The sequence below is a fragment of the Petromyzon marinus genome, chromosome 34, assembly GCF_048934315.1.
Source record: "Petromyzon marinus isolate PM22_M1 ecotype Great Lakes invasive population chromosome 34, UKy_Petmar_22M1.pri1.0, whole genome shotgun sequence".
Classification (NCBI taxonomy): Eukaryota; Metazoa; Chordata; class Hyperoartia; order Petromyzontiformes; family Petromyzontidae; genus Petromyzon; species Petromyzon marinus.
This window is the reverse complement of record NC_133700.1, coordinates 7,052,351-7,066,530: the sequence shown is the minus strand read 5'-3', so window position 1 is coordinate 7,066,530 and position 14,180 is coordinate 7,052,351. Positions and strand designations below refer to the sequence as shown.

At 51.8% G+C, this 14,180-nt stretch overlaps 2 protein-coding genes across 4 annotated transcripts in view; one reads left to right on the top strand and one right to left on the bottom strand.

Annotated features, from left to right (window-relative positions):
• LOC116948648 (arf-GAP with GTPase, ANK repeat and PH domain-containing protein 1-like) overlaps positions 1 to 6,492 on the top strand; it is a 76,380-nt gene extending 69,888 nt beyond the window's left edge. For all 3 annotated transcript variants that reach the window (XM_032965543.2, XM_076071683.1, XM_076071684.1), the window contains one exon: positions 155 to 6,492. In XM_032965543.2, coding sequence (XP_032821434.2) covers positions 155 to 634 — 480 coding nt within the window. In that variant the 3' untranslated portion in view covers positions 635 to 6,492. The remainder of the gene's footprint in view (positions 1 to 154) is intronic.
• On the bottom strand, positions 5,338 to 10,290 carry LOC116948543 (uncharacterized). Its single transcript, XM_032965294.2, has 2 exons — positions 9,492 to 10,290; positions 5,338 to 7,644 (listed from the first exon to the last, which is right to left on the bottom strand). The coding sequence occupies exons 1-2, from the start codon at positions 10,069 to 10,071 to the stop codon at positions 6,539 to 6,541; spliced, it is 1,686 nt and encodes a 561-aa protein (XP_032821185.2). The 5' UTR covers positions 10,072 to 10,290; the 3' UTR covers positions 5,338 to 6,538.
• Positions 10,291 to 14,180: the final 3,890 nt, after the last annotated feature.

Genomic DNA, 14,180 nt, shown 5'->3' with positions numbered 1-14,180 from the left:
TCAAAACGTTGTTAGACCAGAGGACGCCAAAAGGCATACAGCTCAAAGACAGCGCACTATCAGAGTAATGAGAGCTCGGGGTGAGCAGCTACACCATGATTTAGAACAGTCTGTTAAGGCTGTAATGCGGTGATGTCTGTCTTTGATTTAACAGTACGGAGCGGACGTGCACGCCCGCGACGCCCACGGTCACTCCGTGCTCGCGTATGCGCGCCGGGGCGGCAGCCAGGAGTGCCTGGACATTCTCACGCAGCACGGCTGCGTCGACGAGCCGCACGTCTCCCCTCCGAGCCGCGAGGGCTCCCTCAACCCCACCCCCAACTTGGCTCGCCGCAACAACGCCGCCACCGGCGGTGGCGGTGGTGGCGGCTCGACAGCACAAAACGCCGAGTCGGTCGTGGGCGTTGCGCAGCAGCAGAGGTTCGAGGCTCCGGGATCGAGCTGGAGTTCCTCTGAGCAGTGTGCAGGAGCCGGCTATGCACCGCACGCCGCGGTGATGCACTCTTCCCAAGCGCACGGCAAGGGAGGAAGGGCCTTTGACTTTGTGGCTCTGAGCGGACATGCGAGCAGCAACAGCAGCAATGGGCGAGGCTTTGACCCGGGAAGTAATGGCAGTGGACGAACAAAACTGTGATACTCGGTGTGATGTTTTTTTTTTTTACACTATGTATATTGTAATTGTATAATTTTTTTTTGACCGTGCTTTATTTGCTATTACAAATGTAATTGGAGGGGGGGAGGTTTCTGTCTGTGTAAATCAAACTGCTGTGCAAGGTTTTATTGTGGTCTGTTACACAAACAATGCGGGGCCTGAATGACATATAAAACAAACGTGTGTTGCTGCGTAGGTTGTTTCCACGGTTCACAGTCACAGCTCTCTGCGACTCATTTCCCCTGCATGTACCGCGCGAGTTGTTCTGCACGGCGTCCGAACGTTTCGCTGCACGTGGAGGGAAACTTTACCAGGTGTGAAGTCCCACTGAGCTCCACAGATCTCTTTCAGAAGCGACCTGGCCACAAATGATAGCTCAATGAAGCGGCTTACCATCACGTGGAAATGTTTTGCAGCCAAATACTCGAAACGCACGTTGATTCTAAATGTGGAGGGGAAAAACTGGAGGACCCAGAGAAGAGGCCACATGACCACGGGTAGAACACGCAAACTGGATCTAACCCACGACCTCCTGTAAACTTGGCGAAGCATTTAACATCTCGCCACCGTGCTGTGGGAGACCACCTTCAGTTCCTGGTGTTGTCCGACGTGTATGGCAGCATGTGTGCTAGCAGCATCCTTCAGGACTTGTTCCTTAAACGTTTCTGCCTGAAGAGGCCTCCAGCACGTGGAGTGAAACGTCGGACGTCATGCCAACCAAAACGGCGGTACAATCCCAAAACCACGTTGGAGCACTAAACCACCGTGTAGTTTGGAAATTATAAAACAAACGACTTGCGGGGGGTGGGGGAAAACGCTAATGTTTTGTGAGGTTGGAAGGGAAGATTGTGCATTTAGAGTAATCTCGAGTGACATGCTTTCTCACACCTGGAAGCCAAATGGCAGTCAAAAATGTTACGTTGGAATATTATTAAACTGTTTTTAAAAATATTTCCCCCCCCCAACCTCATCGTGTGAAACGACTTCTAAGTGGTGGGGACTTAGATTTAACAAAATATGACTTTGAGCAAGCCTTTAAATATTGTCAGTATTTTACCATAATTTTAAATTGCACTGTTTAAAAAAAAAAGTTTTTTTAATTATACTTTTTTTGAGTATTTCCTACGAGCCCGTTGTTATCATTATCACTGTTTTGTTTGTTTGTATTATATTGCGCATGGTTGTTGAGTGACGTTATTACCAGGCTCGTCGTTTTTTTTTTACATTCGGACCCAAAACTACGCTTGTGTACCATTTGTTACTGCCAGAGCTCAATAATGAATTGTATCTTGCCATGTGTAAAAAGAATGATGCACTCTCCTCTTACTGTAGCTTACTTGGTCTTTAAAATAATCGCACGAAGCAAGTTACTTGCATTCAATCCAGGACGGCATAGATGGAACACAACACCTGAGGATGTTGTTGTTCTTGGCTGGGTAGCCAAATCACATTCGGGACCAGTGAAACTCCAACATTGTTTGGTGTGCGAATTACCTTTGCTTTTCACAGCTATCAAATGCTACGTAGAACTAATCCACAGTGCTTTGTCAATTCACTGCTGGATGAACGCCTCTTCACCGTGCCGTGTCGGTCGTTGCAGTTTGACCGTACTTCACGCTGGTCAATGGGGTCGGTGAAGACAGAGGCCAAACGACCAGTTCAGATATCGCTTGCCAATGATTTTGGCTGCGGCTGAGAATGCAAATAAGGTCGGCAGGCTCGTAGTGCAAATAGGCCAACCACTGTATCACTGCTTGACCAAAAAATAATACATGCTGCGGTGTAAAAGCAAACGTCGGTGGGAGAAATATCCCCAATAGTCCACTGCTGGTTTGTGTTTGTGATGGAATGGAATGGCAGCCATAGGAGGGAATAGCAGGCAAAGGAGGGATCGTATCTGAGAGGCTGACCGTCGCAAAGCGATTATCCCCCTGTTAAACTCCACCAAGTCGCCATCGGTCGCCTGTACCAAGTGCTTTGTTGGTTTTACGCAAGCATGGTGGAACTGGTATCTACGTTGTATATCAGCCATAGTCTATCCACTGCTGGATGAGAGCCTGCCTGTGCCGTTGCCATCAATCGCTCTCTTTCGTTGCCTTGATCCATCTTGTGACCTCCCTGCACACGAGCTGATCTCAACAATCCGTAGCTGCTGCTGTCGTCACCTCGGATGCATTCTTGATGAAGTTCTGTCAAACTCTGAAGTTAATTTCCATTGGTTGCTATGTTGTAAAAAAAAAAAATTGGAGATGGTTATGTTCTCCATTGGATGTTCACGCCTTAATCTATCCAATCCAAATATTGGACCGGGTAGAGCATTTCACAGTCGGGTCGGCAGGTCGTGCGTAGTGGCGTAAAAGGGTGCGTACCATTTCAGCTTGCCAGTGTGTGGAGCAGTAGGCCGAATACTCTCGTTAATGAGTGGCTAGTGATGGCGTGAGAAAGATATTGCAGTGCTCAACCTTTCCCTTATATGGAGCATTCGCCATTTGTACATAAACTTACTGCGACAGGTAGAATGTCAGGTCAAATAAGACAAACAAATGATTTTGGTTTTCCACTTCATAATCGTCCGGCTCAATTTGCTATTCACGTTTCTTTTATGTGGAGGCGGCCGGGCGGATCGGGAGGTCAACGCTGAACTGGCATCACTTAGATCCTGGGTCTGGATTCCTGCAGCCCACCTGTGATTAACACAGGGTTTTCAAATCTAGTGAGTTCATGGCCTTTGCCGGGCAACAAAGGCTACACACACACACAAAACACCCAGTCGTTCCATGGAACATTATACATTTGCCAGTAATTTATTGTAAGAATTAATTCTCACCCACTTGTCGCTGCAGAAATTGAGTTTCAAACATTTCTCTAACGTCACGACGTATAGAATATTGGAGCTCGTGTGGTAACAGGCATATGCGGTATATGTAAACAGGTTTTTGGTTTTTGTTTAAAGCGAATATGATTTGTGTGTGTTGGATTCCTTGGTGGGCCAATACTAAATGACATTGCTGTTCCCGGTTTTTGCGGTGGGATTAGGTTTTCTCACAGCGCTTAGAATTTTGACGACCTGAGTCCTATTTCTGGCCAAAGCTAGCTGACGGTGGTGGTGGCGGCGGCGTGATATCTGAACCATGCTGGGTGTACTGCGCCATGACTAGCATGGTGAAGTATGGTTAAGCAAATCTCATTAATGTAGGGAGGCCTTCATCCAGCTGTGTTGTAGACAAAGGGCTGTGTGTGATTAATTATTGGTGCTAGACAAACATGTTGACCGTGATACACATCCACAATTCCAGACTGATGCTGTGTTATTTTTCCTGCAAATGTATACTCAAGGGCGGAAATGTTGACTTCGTTATTTTTTATTCCCTCGATAGAGGTTCTGGTAGTTGCTTAGGCGTTTCGTAACCAAAATACAAGACTTAAAATCTTAAATGATATGCAATGTGTAACGTGTAATGTAGTGTCTAAATGTGACTATCTGAAGGCTCCATATCATGTCAAGAACGATGTCTTATAAAACCGTGATAACAATTGTATGTTATAGGAGCGCATTACAAACCTACCATTATAACATTGCAACTCTTACAGATGCAAAGAATCTCACCACTGTCCGATGTAACCCTACCCAATGTGCCCCCCACCTTGTAACACAACGCTGGGCGAGTGGTAGCGCAGTGGTTTGCACAGAATCCGAATCTTTATTTATACTGGAGGAATCCGATGAGCTATACAGCTCTTTTTCACAGCTGTCCAGTAGGGGCACGGGGTCAGAACGTTACAACATTGCACTCTGAACCTGAATTCCATTCCCGGCCATGGTTCATATCGGTGATGAATTGATTTTGATTTCTCAAGTCAGTCTCGGACCCCCCCCCATCCACACCGCCCCCTTTGCCCAAGCCGCACGGACCATCGTGGTGAAGTATGGTCAAACTACGCCCATGAGTGACACGACGTGTGGAGGCCTTCATCTAGCAGTGGGGTTAACAAATGCCGATAAATTATCGCAAATTATTATAACACTACGTCATACCTGTCGACCCCTCATCAGTGCCTACCCTAATTCAGACCGTATTGGTCACCCCCGTGCCCCTTATAAATCTCAACGTTCATCCTACAAAGTCCCATCACAAGGGAGAAACACAGACACAGAATGTTGCCCGTATTGAAACGGCTGTACGCCGTATGGACCTGAAAACTCAATTTCCCTGTACAGGAATACGGGCTAAGCCGTACGGGTTGACGCTGTATGCAACATCGTCATATGCGGGTCGATATCCCTTCATATTGTCCAGGCTGATCCATTTATAGGTACCCCACTAAAATAGACAATTAATAGTAAAAAAAAAACCCCTACGTTTTAATTCAAAGTCTCTACACATCTCCCACCTCACTCTACATGCTCGTTAAATATTTTAACACCCCCCCCCCCCCGCCCCATGCCGTAACATCCTATATAGCCCGTGTGATTTGTTTACATTACAATCATGCGTAAGCTGCAGGCATGGGGGGAGATTGATTAATGTAGATATCAACTGGGTATCTATAAATGGATCACCATTTACTGAACGCTGGTTTATTTAAATGGCCTGTCCGTTATAGAGATTCGGAAACGTAAATACATTACCAAATAAAAAAAAACCTCTTCATCTCCCGCTTTAACGAATGAAATGACGACGTCGTCCGATTGAGACAGTTTTATTTGGAGACATTGTAAAAATTACACATTGTAAAAAATGAGACATTGTAAAATGAAGACTGTGTCACAAGGGTGGGTGGCTGGTGGGGGGGGAGGGGCGGTGTTATTCCGTGTTCAGTTAACACCAACTCAACGTCTTAAGCCGCTTGTTTCAATAAAAGTGCTTAATGCAATTCATCGGTCAAGTACTTCACAAGCAACGATTCGTGACGCCTCGCCGTGTCCCGGAGGCGCTGTCGTGGTGAGCACGCATGGACTTGCCGCTTCAAAGAGGGGGGGGGGGGGTCCGTTCGATTCGATCTCCTCGGCGTCCAGCGACCATCCTCGCTTCTGTCCGCCCAGCAAGTTTTAAATTGGGTAACACGACAGCCGCTCGATCGGCAAATCGCGTTTGTGCGGTGGGGTCAAGTGTGGGTATGGAGAGCGGTGTCGCGCACTGCGCTACGAACCCAACGGCGCGAGTTCTAGTCCATGCGCACGACCACGCTCAGCCAGCGACGATTAATATGAACCGGTTCTGGGCATCCCCTAGGTCGACTCGGCCTCAAATGAGTACCTGGTGCGGTGTGGAAACATCGCCACTCGGGCGTGGTGCTGGCCGCCCACCCCGTCGTGTGCCGTGCCGGTCTTCATAGGTGCTGCTCGCTAACAGCACTCGCCCCCAAAAGTCCGGTAAGCCTTAGCCAGAGTGGAAGAGTAGGCCAAATTACCCTCTTTAAAAAAAGGCGCTCTCGAGTTGTCGATTGAGAGGTCCCTCCGCAAGCAAAGTGGCACCAGCAGAAAGCACTTTCAGAGCTCTGGCACTTTCAGGGCTCTGGCACTGCGCCTTTAACTTCTCTGCCGCGAGGTCAAAAAATGTTTCGCTCCGAGAAGTTGTCAGGAGATCCTCACCATGTCGGAGGAAACTTGCCGTGTGAAATACTCAACACGGATTCACGTGATGTAAGTACAGATATCAAATGCAGTGTACAGTACAAGTTATATGTTTTATATATACATTTCAGAAACAAGTCGTCGGTTTGCTGATGAATCGTGAGCATCACTTTTAAACCCTACCGAACTACATACATACCGCGCCGTATATTTACAATCAACATGTACGTTTGATTATTTAAATATTAAACATTATTTAAATACACTGCTGCGGACTCTTGGTTTGGCTGCTGCTGCTGCTTGTGACGAAATCACGTCTCTGCATTCGCTGCAGTATCGGCAAGTTGCTGGGAGCCCTGAATGTGCTGCTCAAGTTGCTCATGATCGGAATGTCCTTGTGTTTGGTACTGCGTTATCTGATGATGATGATGCTGCTGTTCCTCTTGTTCCGTGTGCAGATCCAATTGCTGATGATGCTGCTGATGTTTTCCACGCTCATTTTGATGCTGCTGCTGATGATGATGTTGACGCTGCCGATAATCATGCTGCTGATGTTCTTCTTGCTCCGTTTGCTGATTCGGCTGCTGCTGCTGTTGTTGTCGATGAAGCTGCTGCTGCTGCTGATGCTTCTGTTGGCCGCTCTCAGCCTGCAGCTGCTGGTGCTTGTTCTGCTGATGCTGCCCTCGGAGGGCGAAGCGGTGCACGTGCACAGGAATGGGCACCACAATGCGCGGGTTTCTCGACGGCTCGCCGCTCCTCGCGGCGCCGTTGCCGGCCTTCACGCGCTTCCACTTGGCCCTCCTGTTCTGAAACCAGATCTTCACCTGCACCTCGCTCAGACGCAGCGCGTGCGCGATCTGCGAGCGCTCCGTGAGAGAGAGGTACTTCTTCGAGTGAAATTCCTTCTCGAGCTCCAGCAGCTGCTCGCTGGTGAAGGCCGTGCGGCGCCGTCGACTCTTGGTGGTGCTGTTGGTGGTGCTGGTGGTTGTGCTGGTGGTGGTGCTTGTGGTGGTCACGGATAGCCCATCAGCTACCGCCGCCGCTGCTGCTGCTTCCTGCGCGGCCACCAAACTTTGGCCCGTGTCGTGTGGTCCTGCGAGGGCTCCACCCTCCAAAGTCGTCGTCGTCTTCCGCTGCTGATGCTCTTTCTCGCTCTTTGCAAACGGCGACTGGCAGGACGCAGAGACGAGTCCACCGCAGATGGACGTTGGCACGCAGCCGTGAGTCAAGGAGACGTTTCGGCTCAATAGTCGAGTTGTGAATGATGATGATGGTGGTGGTGGTGGCGGCGGCGACGGTGATTTTAGAACGCACGGTGGAATTGTAGCAGAAGTGTCCGCCCACGAGTCGCCATCGGCATCACGGTCGTCGAAGACGCCCTTCTCGCGTTCGCCATCCAGACGCGTGCCAGACAGCACTGCGCGGCAAGATCCGACGACAGCACCGCGGTTACAAGGAGACAAACACAGGCACGTGCGTGCAGGGAGCGTGACTGTGCGTGCGGCACCACGGGAAGTGCGACGAGGTGGATGAGAGGAGAGGGTGGCGGTCCCCCCCCTCCCCCCCGTGAGGTCGACGGGGTGGATGTCGAAGCCACGCACTCATCATTGTTGCGATTGTGCCGAGTAGATAGCCAACCGGTGTTTTTTTTTTTGGGGGGGGGAGGGGGGTGCCGTGTCACATTGTGTTCGGTTGTGCGATGTACGACTTTTCGCTGCACCCGTTCTGGGAGCTTCTCATCGACTGAAACCAGATGTTCAGCCACCGGAAGATGCTCTCCCCCCCCCGCCAGCAACGTGGGGGGGGGACGAAACGTCGGGACATCAAGCCGAACGACACGCCCAAAATCACATCGGAGAACCATACACGTGTTTAATGCACACTCGGAATCTTTATTTCGAGTGGAGGAATCCGATGAGCTCACATCGGAGAACCATACACGTGTTTAATGCACACTCGGAATCTTTATTTCGAGTGGAGGAATCCGATGAGCTATGAAGCTCTTTTCCACACATGTCCAGTATGCGGCGCGACGCGGGCTGAGTTTCCTCACAAAATGTTTTCTGCGTAGGCTGAAGTAGGTGATAACGTGACCGGTTACCACAGCCACAGCGACAAGGGTTAGTATACTGGATGTAGTGTTCCGGATTCGTAATTCGTTTTTCAGTCACGGATCCGGAGAGACCCGGCTGGAATTTAAGACTCGAAATGCCACAAGGCTGGAGTTGCCCATAAACATTTTGTTTTCATTCTTGTGCAGCGAATCCGCATTTAAAAAACAACAAAATGCATTTGTGGATGTGAACACTCATTTCAAAAGTTCGTGGAAAGCATACTCGTTGGTTCTTTCGGTAAAGTCACGTAGGTGGAAAAAAATTATAGATCACTGCGTTTCGATCGCAACAACAAGCGACCGTCTTCACGTTTGACTTTACCGAAATAACCAATGAGTATGGGATTCCTGCAGTCACGAAAGCTTCAAATAAACACGTATAGCATGGTGTATAGTTACATCCTGTCGTCTAGCGATTCCGTTTGCCCGAAGTCTGATTAGACATTGTATTCTGAATTCAAGATAAAATTATCGTGCCCTCGGGATAACTTCCGCACGGCACGTTGTCACGCTGTGACCAAGCGTGGAATGTGCCCGATCTCGCTAGAACATCGGGAGCGAGCTCAGCTGAGCCTGGACAATGGCTTGGGTGGGTGGCCACCGTGCGCAAAGCAGGTTGCCAAGAGAGGCATGCGTGGTGAGCAGTAGGGAGCAGTCCAGCAACGTCAATTGTTGTACAGTACTTCTGCGTGTTCCGGGTCTACGCTTCCCGCTTTCACCAACCCGCACTGACCAGCGTGGTGAAGTATTGTCCAATAACCCCTCTCCCCCCAATATGAACCGCACAGCGTGGGGGAGGCCTTCATCCAGCTGTTGATTGATTCAAAGGGCTGCACGTTCAGACTTGGCTGGCTTCATATCCTTTCGAGCCCAGTACAAAAAGTGCCGTCCCTTTCCTGTGCCGTACACCGATGTCACTTGAAGGGCTCTCCGAACTGGCTCCGCGACATCCGCTTCCGCGGGCCACTCTCTGTGACACGCGAGGGTTGCACTTCCCCTTTGAGAGTTCCAAATTTAATTCGTTCGTTCTTCGCCTCTGAAACGATGCCAATAGCTCAATCGGGGGAATTTTTTTGTGCGGAAAAAACGATTAAAGAAAGGGATATTAACACAACTGTCTACCCCCCCCCCCCCGTACAATATTTACGCACCTGCGCGTCGCGACGTGTGCCGTGGTTGTTGTTGAAGAGGTGGCGAGCTCTCTTGCCACTCTCTCATCTTGGTCGCCCTCTCCTCTCGCCCTTCCCTCCTCTCGCTCGCCGCGTCTTCCTCGCCCGCCCCGCCGCCTCCTCCTCCTCCCTCCTCCCTGCCGCGAGACGCCGCGGGCCTCGCGCTCAAGTCCCGCGCCTCCTGCACGTGGGCGCACCTCGGCGAGCCGACCCCGAAGGGCAGGGCCAGACTCTGGTACGACCTGGTCACGCAGGTCACGGACAGGCAGCAGTGCGGTGCGGGCTGACCCAGGGGCAGCTTCAGGGGCATGGTGGGCAGCGGGAAGGGCAGCGGGGAGAGGGCTGGATGCAGCGCGCTGCCCGGGTACGGTTCGGGGACTCCCGAGATAGGAGGGCACGGAGCCAGGGCGGAGGTTCGGCCAAAAGGTGACGGCGATGATGATGAGGACGGTGACGGCGATGATGACGACGACGGCATTCGTGCGCACGTGGACGCCGACGTGCCGTGCAACAGAGACTCGATGCTGAACCTAGCAGTTGCAGTTGCGCGGCCTTGAGCCATCACGTCTTATCCCCCCCCCCACACACACAGCAGGCGTATTTCTCGAAGTCTTGGTCGGCTGCCACACCACCACCTCGTGGAGCAAAGAACTCGCCGCGTGGACCGTCTCCAGTCCGTACGGCTGCGCGCCCCCCCCCCCTCCCCCCCCCCCCGATTTTAATGAACACGCGGCAAGCGAGAGAATTGAAATGCAGCGACGTGGTCCGAGGACTACGCCGAAGTGGCGTGAGATTGCAAGACGCGCACCGTTTGTGCTTCGCTGCCTCAGACTCCTCCTTCTCCCCCCCCCTCCTCCTCCCACAACCCCCCCCCCCCGTGCAACCCCCCAGTCCCATCAGCACCCCCACCACCACCACCACCCCCCCCCCCCCAAGGTTTGCTCATCGAAATGATTATCATCATCATGCAGGCGATTTTTTGCCGTTTTATTTTTGAATCCACAACCGGCACACCACGTCCACCTCGCCTCGTATTCTTTGGCCTTTCGGTAAAGTCACGTAGCAAATAACAAAAATATCTTCTACGTGCCTTTACCGAAAGACCCAAAGAATACGAATTCCTGCAGTCACGAAAGCTTCCAAGTCAAGATTTACACCTCGCCTCCATCGCCGTTGACCGACTACCCGAGACGAAATATCCCAGCGACGGCTTTTAAGCCCTTGCTCACCCGCGCACATCTTCTACGTTACAACATCGTGACATGTTGTCGTAGCGTACACGATTACAGGTGGAGGTGACCAGCAGCCAGCACCACGGAAAGCACGACCGTAGTCCTGCACTGCGGTAGCTTTGTGGCAGCAGTCGGCACTCTGACATCCGTGGCACAACAACGGGAAGGGAAGGGGGGGGGGGGGAAGAGGGTAGTCAGCGGCGTCAACAAAGGGGGAGGCAAGACGGGGCGAGGTGAGCGGCGCAGGGAGAAGAGGAATGCCAAGACGGAAGGCTCCCAAGGATGCCAGACGACGAAGGGGGCACACGGCTCTTGATGAGCAGCAGCAGGGAGGACTGACGGAGCGACGGGGCAGGAGGGGAGGGAGGGGAGGGGAGAGGTGGGAGGGAAAAGACCGGGCCGAGATGGTGAGAAAGGGAGGGGAGAGAGAGAAAGAGAAAAGGAGCAATCGGAAGTGATGTGCACGGAGTGTGTTTTCACAGGGGGCGGGGTTCAGACAACAAAGACAAAGATATAGCCTGAATAGACTGTTGGGGCAAGTGCTGTAAGTGAGCACCTGTGAAGGCCGGAACGGCACACGAAGGGGTAGGTGGCCAACACCACGCCCGACCGCCTTTGTCTCCCCAGTGGCTATGTTTACACACCGCACCAGGTACTCGTTTGAGACCGAGTCGATCTAGGGGAGGCCCAAGACCGGTTCAGATAATCGTCACCGTTGTTGGCCGTGCAGCGGGAATCCAACTCGGGTCTCCGGGTTCGTAGCGCAGCGCTAACCACTGCGCCACCGCTCAGAGTGGGGGGGTGGCCACACGCACCAGGAGGCCTGGAGCTGATTCAGGGGGATGGAAACGCGTCCACAGGAGTTTGAGGAAGTCGCGAGTTAGAGGAGTACTTTTTGAAATACAGGGTGCTTCAAAAAAATGTTAACACGTAAATGGAAGGAAAAAAAACCCCGGATAATCCACTGTAACGTAACATTACATTCGTTTGCATTAGCCTGCCAAATCCTCCTTTGACGCAGCTGCTGTGCGTGCGTACGGCGACGGGACTCCTGTCCATCTCTGACCCCGCCTACTTGCACTTGGGTGACGCCCACCTCAAACCTCTACAATTGAATCATTTGGCGGGACCCCGGGTCAACAATGATTATTATTTTTCAGTCCCCCCCCCCACTCGTGATCCCGACAGCAACGCGCCGCCCGTCCGCCCAGACTCGCCGTGCCAACAAGCGCCACCACCAGCAGGCGGCGGTCGACACGATGGGCGCCACCCCACCGGCCAAACGCGAGCCCCGGGGGGCGACGACGCCCTCCGGTCAGCCGTCGACCCTCAGCTTCTTTGCCAAGGCGAGCCCCACCGCCCCCCCCCCCCCCCCCCCCCCAGGCGGTGAATTTTACGTGTTTATGTAATTTTTAAACTTTTTACGAAACTTAGTGCCCCGAGTAGCTCTCGACGAGGTCAATCGATTGACCACTAGTTTTGTTGTCGGTACGGCAAACAAGACTCGTGTCGCTGGGGGACCCCGGGGCAGTGATGGGACCCCGGGGTCCAGCCAATTGCTTCATATAACCTCGTGTTGCAACAGCCCTTTCTTGGTTCAGCAGCTCTACTGCTGCGTCTTTCTACCCGATGACGATCGCTTGTGTTGCGATCGAAACATCGTGCTTTATTATTTGTGTTTTTTTTTCCCACCTACGTGACTTTACCAAAATAACCAGAGTACAAATGTAAATGTTGATAGCTTCAAAAGGTCAAAGAGTCTCCCCCACGTGTTCGCAATCAGTCAACACGTGGCCTGGAATCTTCTCCAGGTGGTCTAGGGCCCCCCCGCAAGGCAGCACGTTTATTGTTGCAAATTCTCAGCAGCGTTAACATTCTTTTGAAGCACCCTGCACTAACGCGCGTCACCATGAGAGACGTCTGTGGACCACGAGCTTTCTCCGGTTGCACTCGAGGGGGAAACGCAACACGACGCAGGCTACACGAACAGGAGCCTTGGGCGAATCCACTGCTGGATGAGGGCCTGCCCACGCCATTGCGGGGGGCATTTGAACCACAGGCTGGGCCAGTTAAAGGGGAAGGCAGGGTGCATAGACGTAGAGCAACAACAGATGAGTTGGCCGTGCTGATCTCTATTGTTCACCACGTAGCAGCAGGCTATGTGACTCCCCGTTTGTGTCTGGCGGTCACCCATTCACGCATTATCCTGACTCGACCCTGTTCAGCTGCCGAGGTTTCATGAGATTGGGTGCAGTTTTACCAATTTCACCAGCTGGCCCAAACAAAATGCGAGTTCATGTGTCGATGATTATAGCTTACCGTTCAAATGAGTAGTTGTACAAGTGCCGTAATGTATAATTGCCAATGTGATATTTTGGTAAAGCCCCTATGATGACAATGTACCACAACGTGGCAACGTCGTTCCTCCCGCACTCAATACCGCACCTCCGATTCGCACGGTTGGCTACGTACGGTGCGCACGAAGTTCAACATTCATACAATCACCCACCCACTCACTCACCCACTCACGGTTGGCTGCGAACGAAGTTCAACATTCATACACTCACCAACTCATCCACTCACGGTTAGCTACGTACGGTGCGCACGAAGGTCAACATTCATACTCACCCACCCACTCACGGTTAGCTACGTACGGTGCCCACGAAGTTCAACATTCATACACTCACCCACCCACCCACTCACGGTTAGCTACGTACGGTGCCCACGAAGTTCAACATTCATACACTCACCCACCCACCCACTCACGGTTAGCTACGTACGGTGCCCACGAAGTTCAACATTCATACTCACCCACCCACTCACGGTTAACTACGTACGGTGCGCACGAAGTTCAACATTCATACTCACCCACCCACTCACGGTTAGCTACGTACGGTGCGCACAAAGTTCAACATTCATACCCACCCACCCACTCACGGTTAACTACGTACGGTGCGCACAAAGTTCAACATTCATACTCACCCACCCACTCACGGTTAACTACGTAGGTGCGCACGAAGTTCAACATTCATACACTCACCCACCCACTCACGGTTAGCTACGTACGGTGCGCACGAAGTTCAACATTCATACTCACCCACCCACTCACGGTTAGCTACGTACGGTGCGCACGAAGTTCAACATTCATACTCACCCACCCACTCACGGTTGGCTACGTACGGTGCGCACGAAGTTCAACATACAAACAATGGACGAGTGGAATACCTGGTCTCTGGGCCCACGGATCATAAGGGACACCGTTCAGCGGCATGAAACAATTCCCCCCGTAGTTTCGTCTGTAAATCCAGGTAAAACGGGCACCGATTTTTCAACCCGAAGATGTTTTCTCGTTTCGCAACGGGCCATCGCGTACGTAAAAAAAAAGACTCCTTTGCTGCATTATTCCTAGCGCGGCAGCGCCGCGCAGTGGAATGTCAAG

Excerpts from the sequence above, each read along its gene's own strand:
- LOC116948543 (XM_032965294.2), bottom strand. The coding sequence starts at position 10,071 with ATGGCTCAAGGCCGCGCAACTGCAACTGCTAGGTTCAGCATCGAGTCT. Across the intron at positions 7,645-9,491 it reads GCACACGTCGCGACGCGCAG|TGCTGTCTGGCACGCGTCTG; the intron begins GTGCGTAAATAT and ends CTTGCCGCGCAG.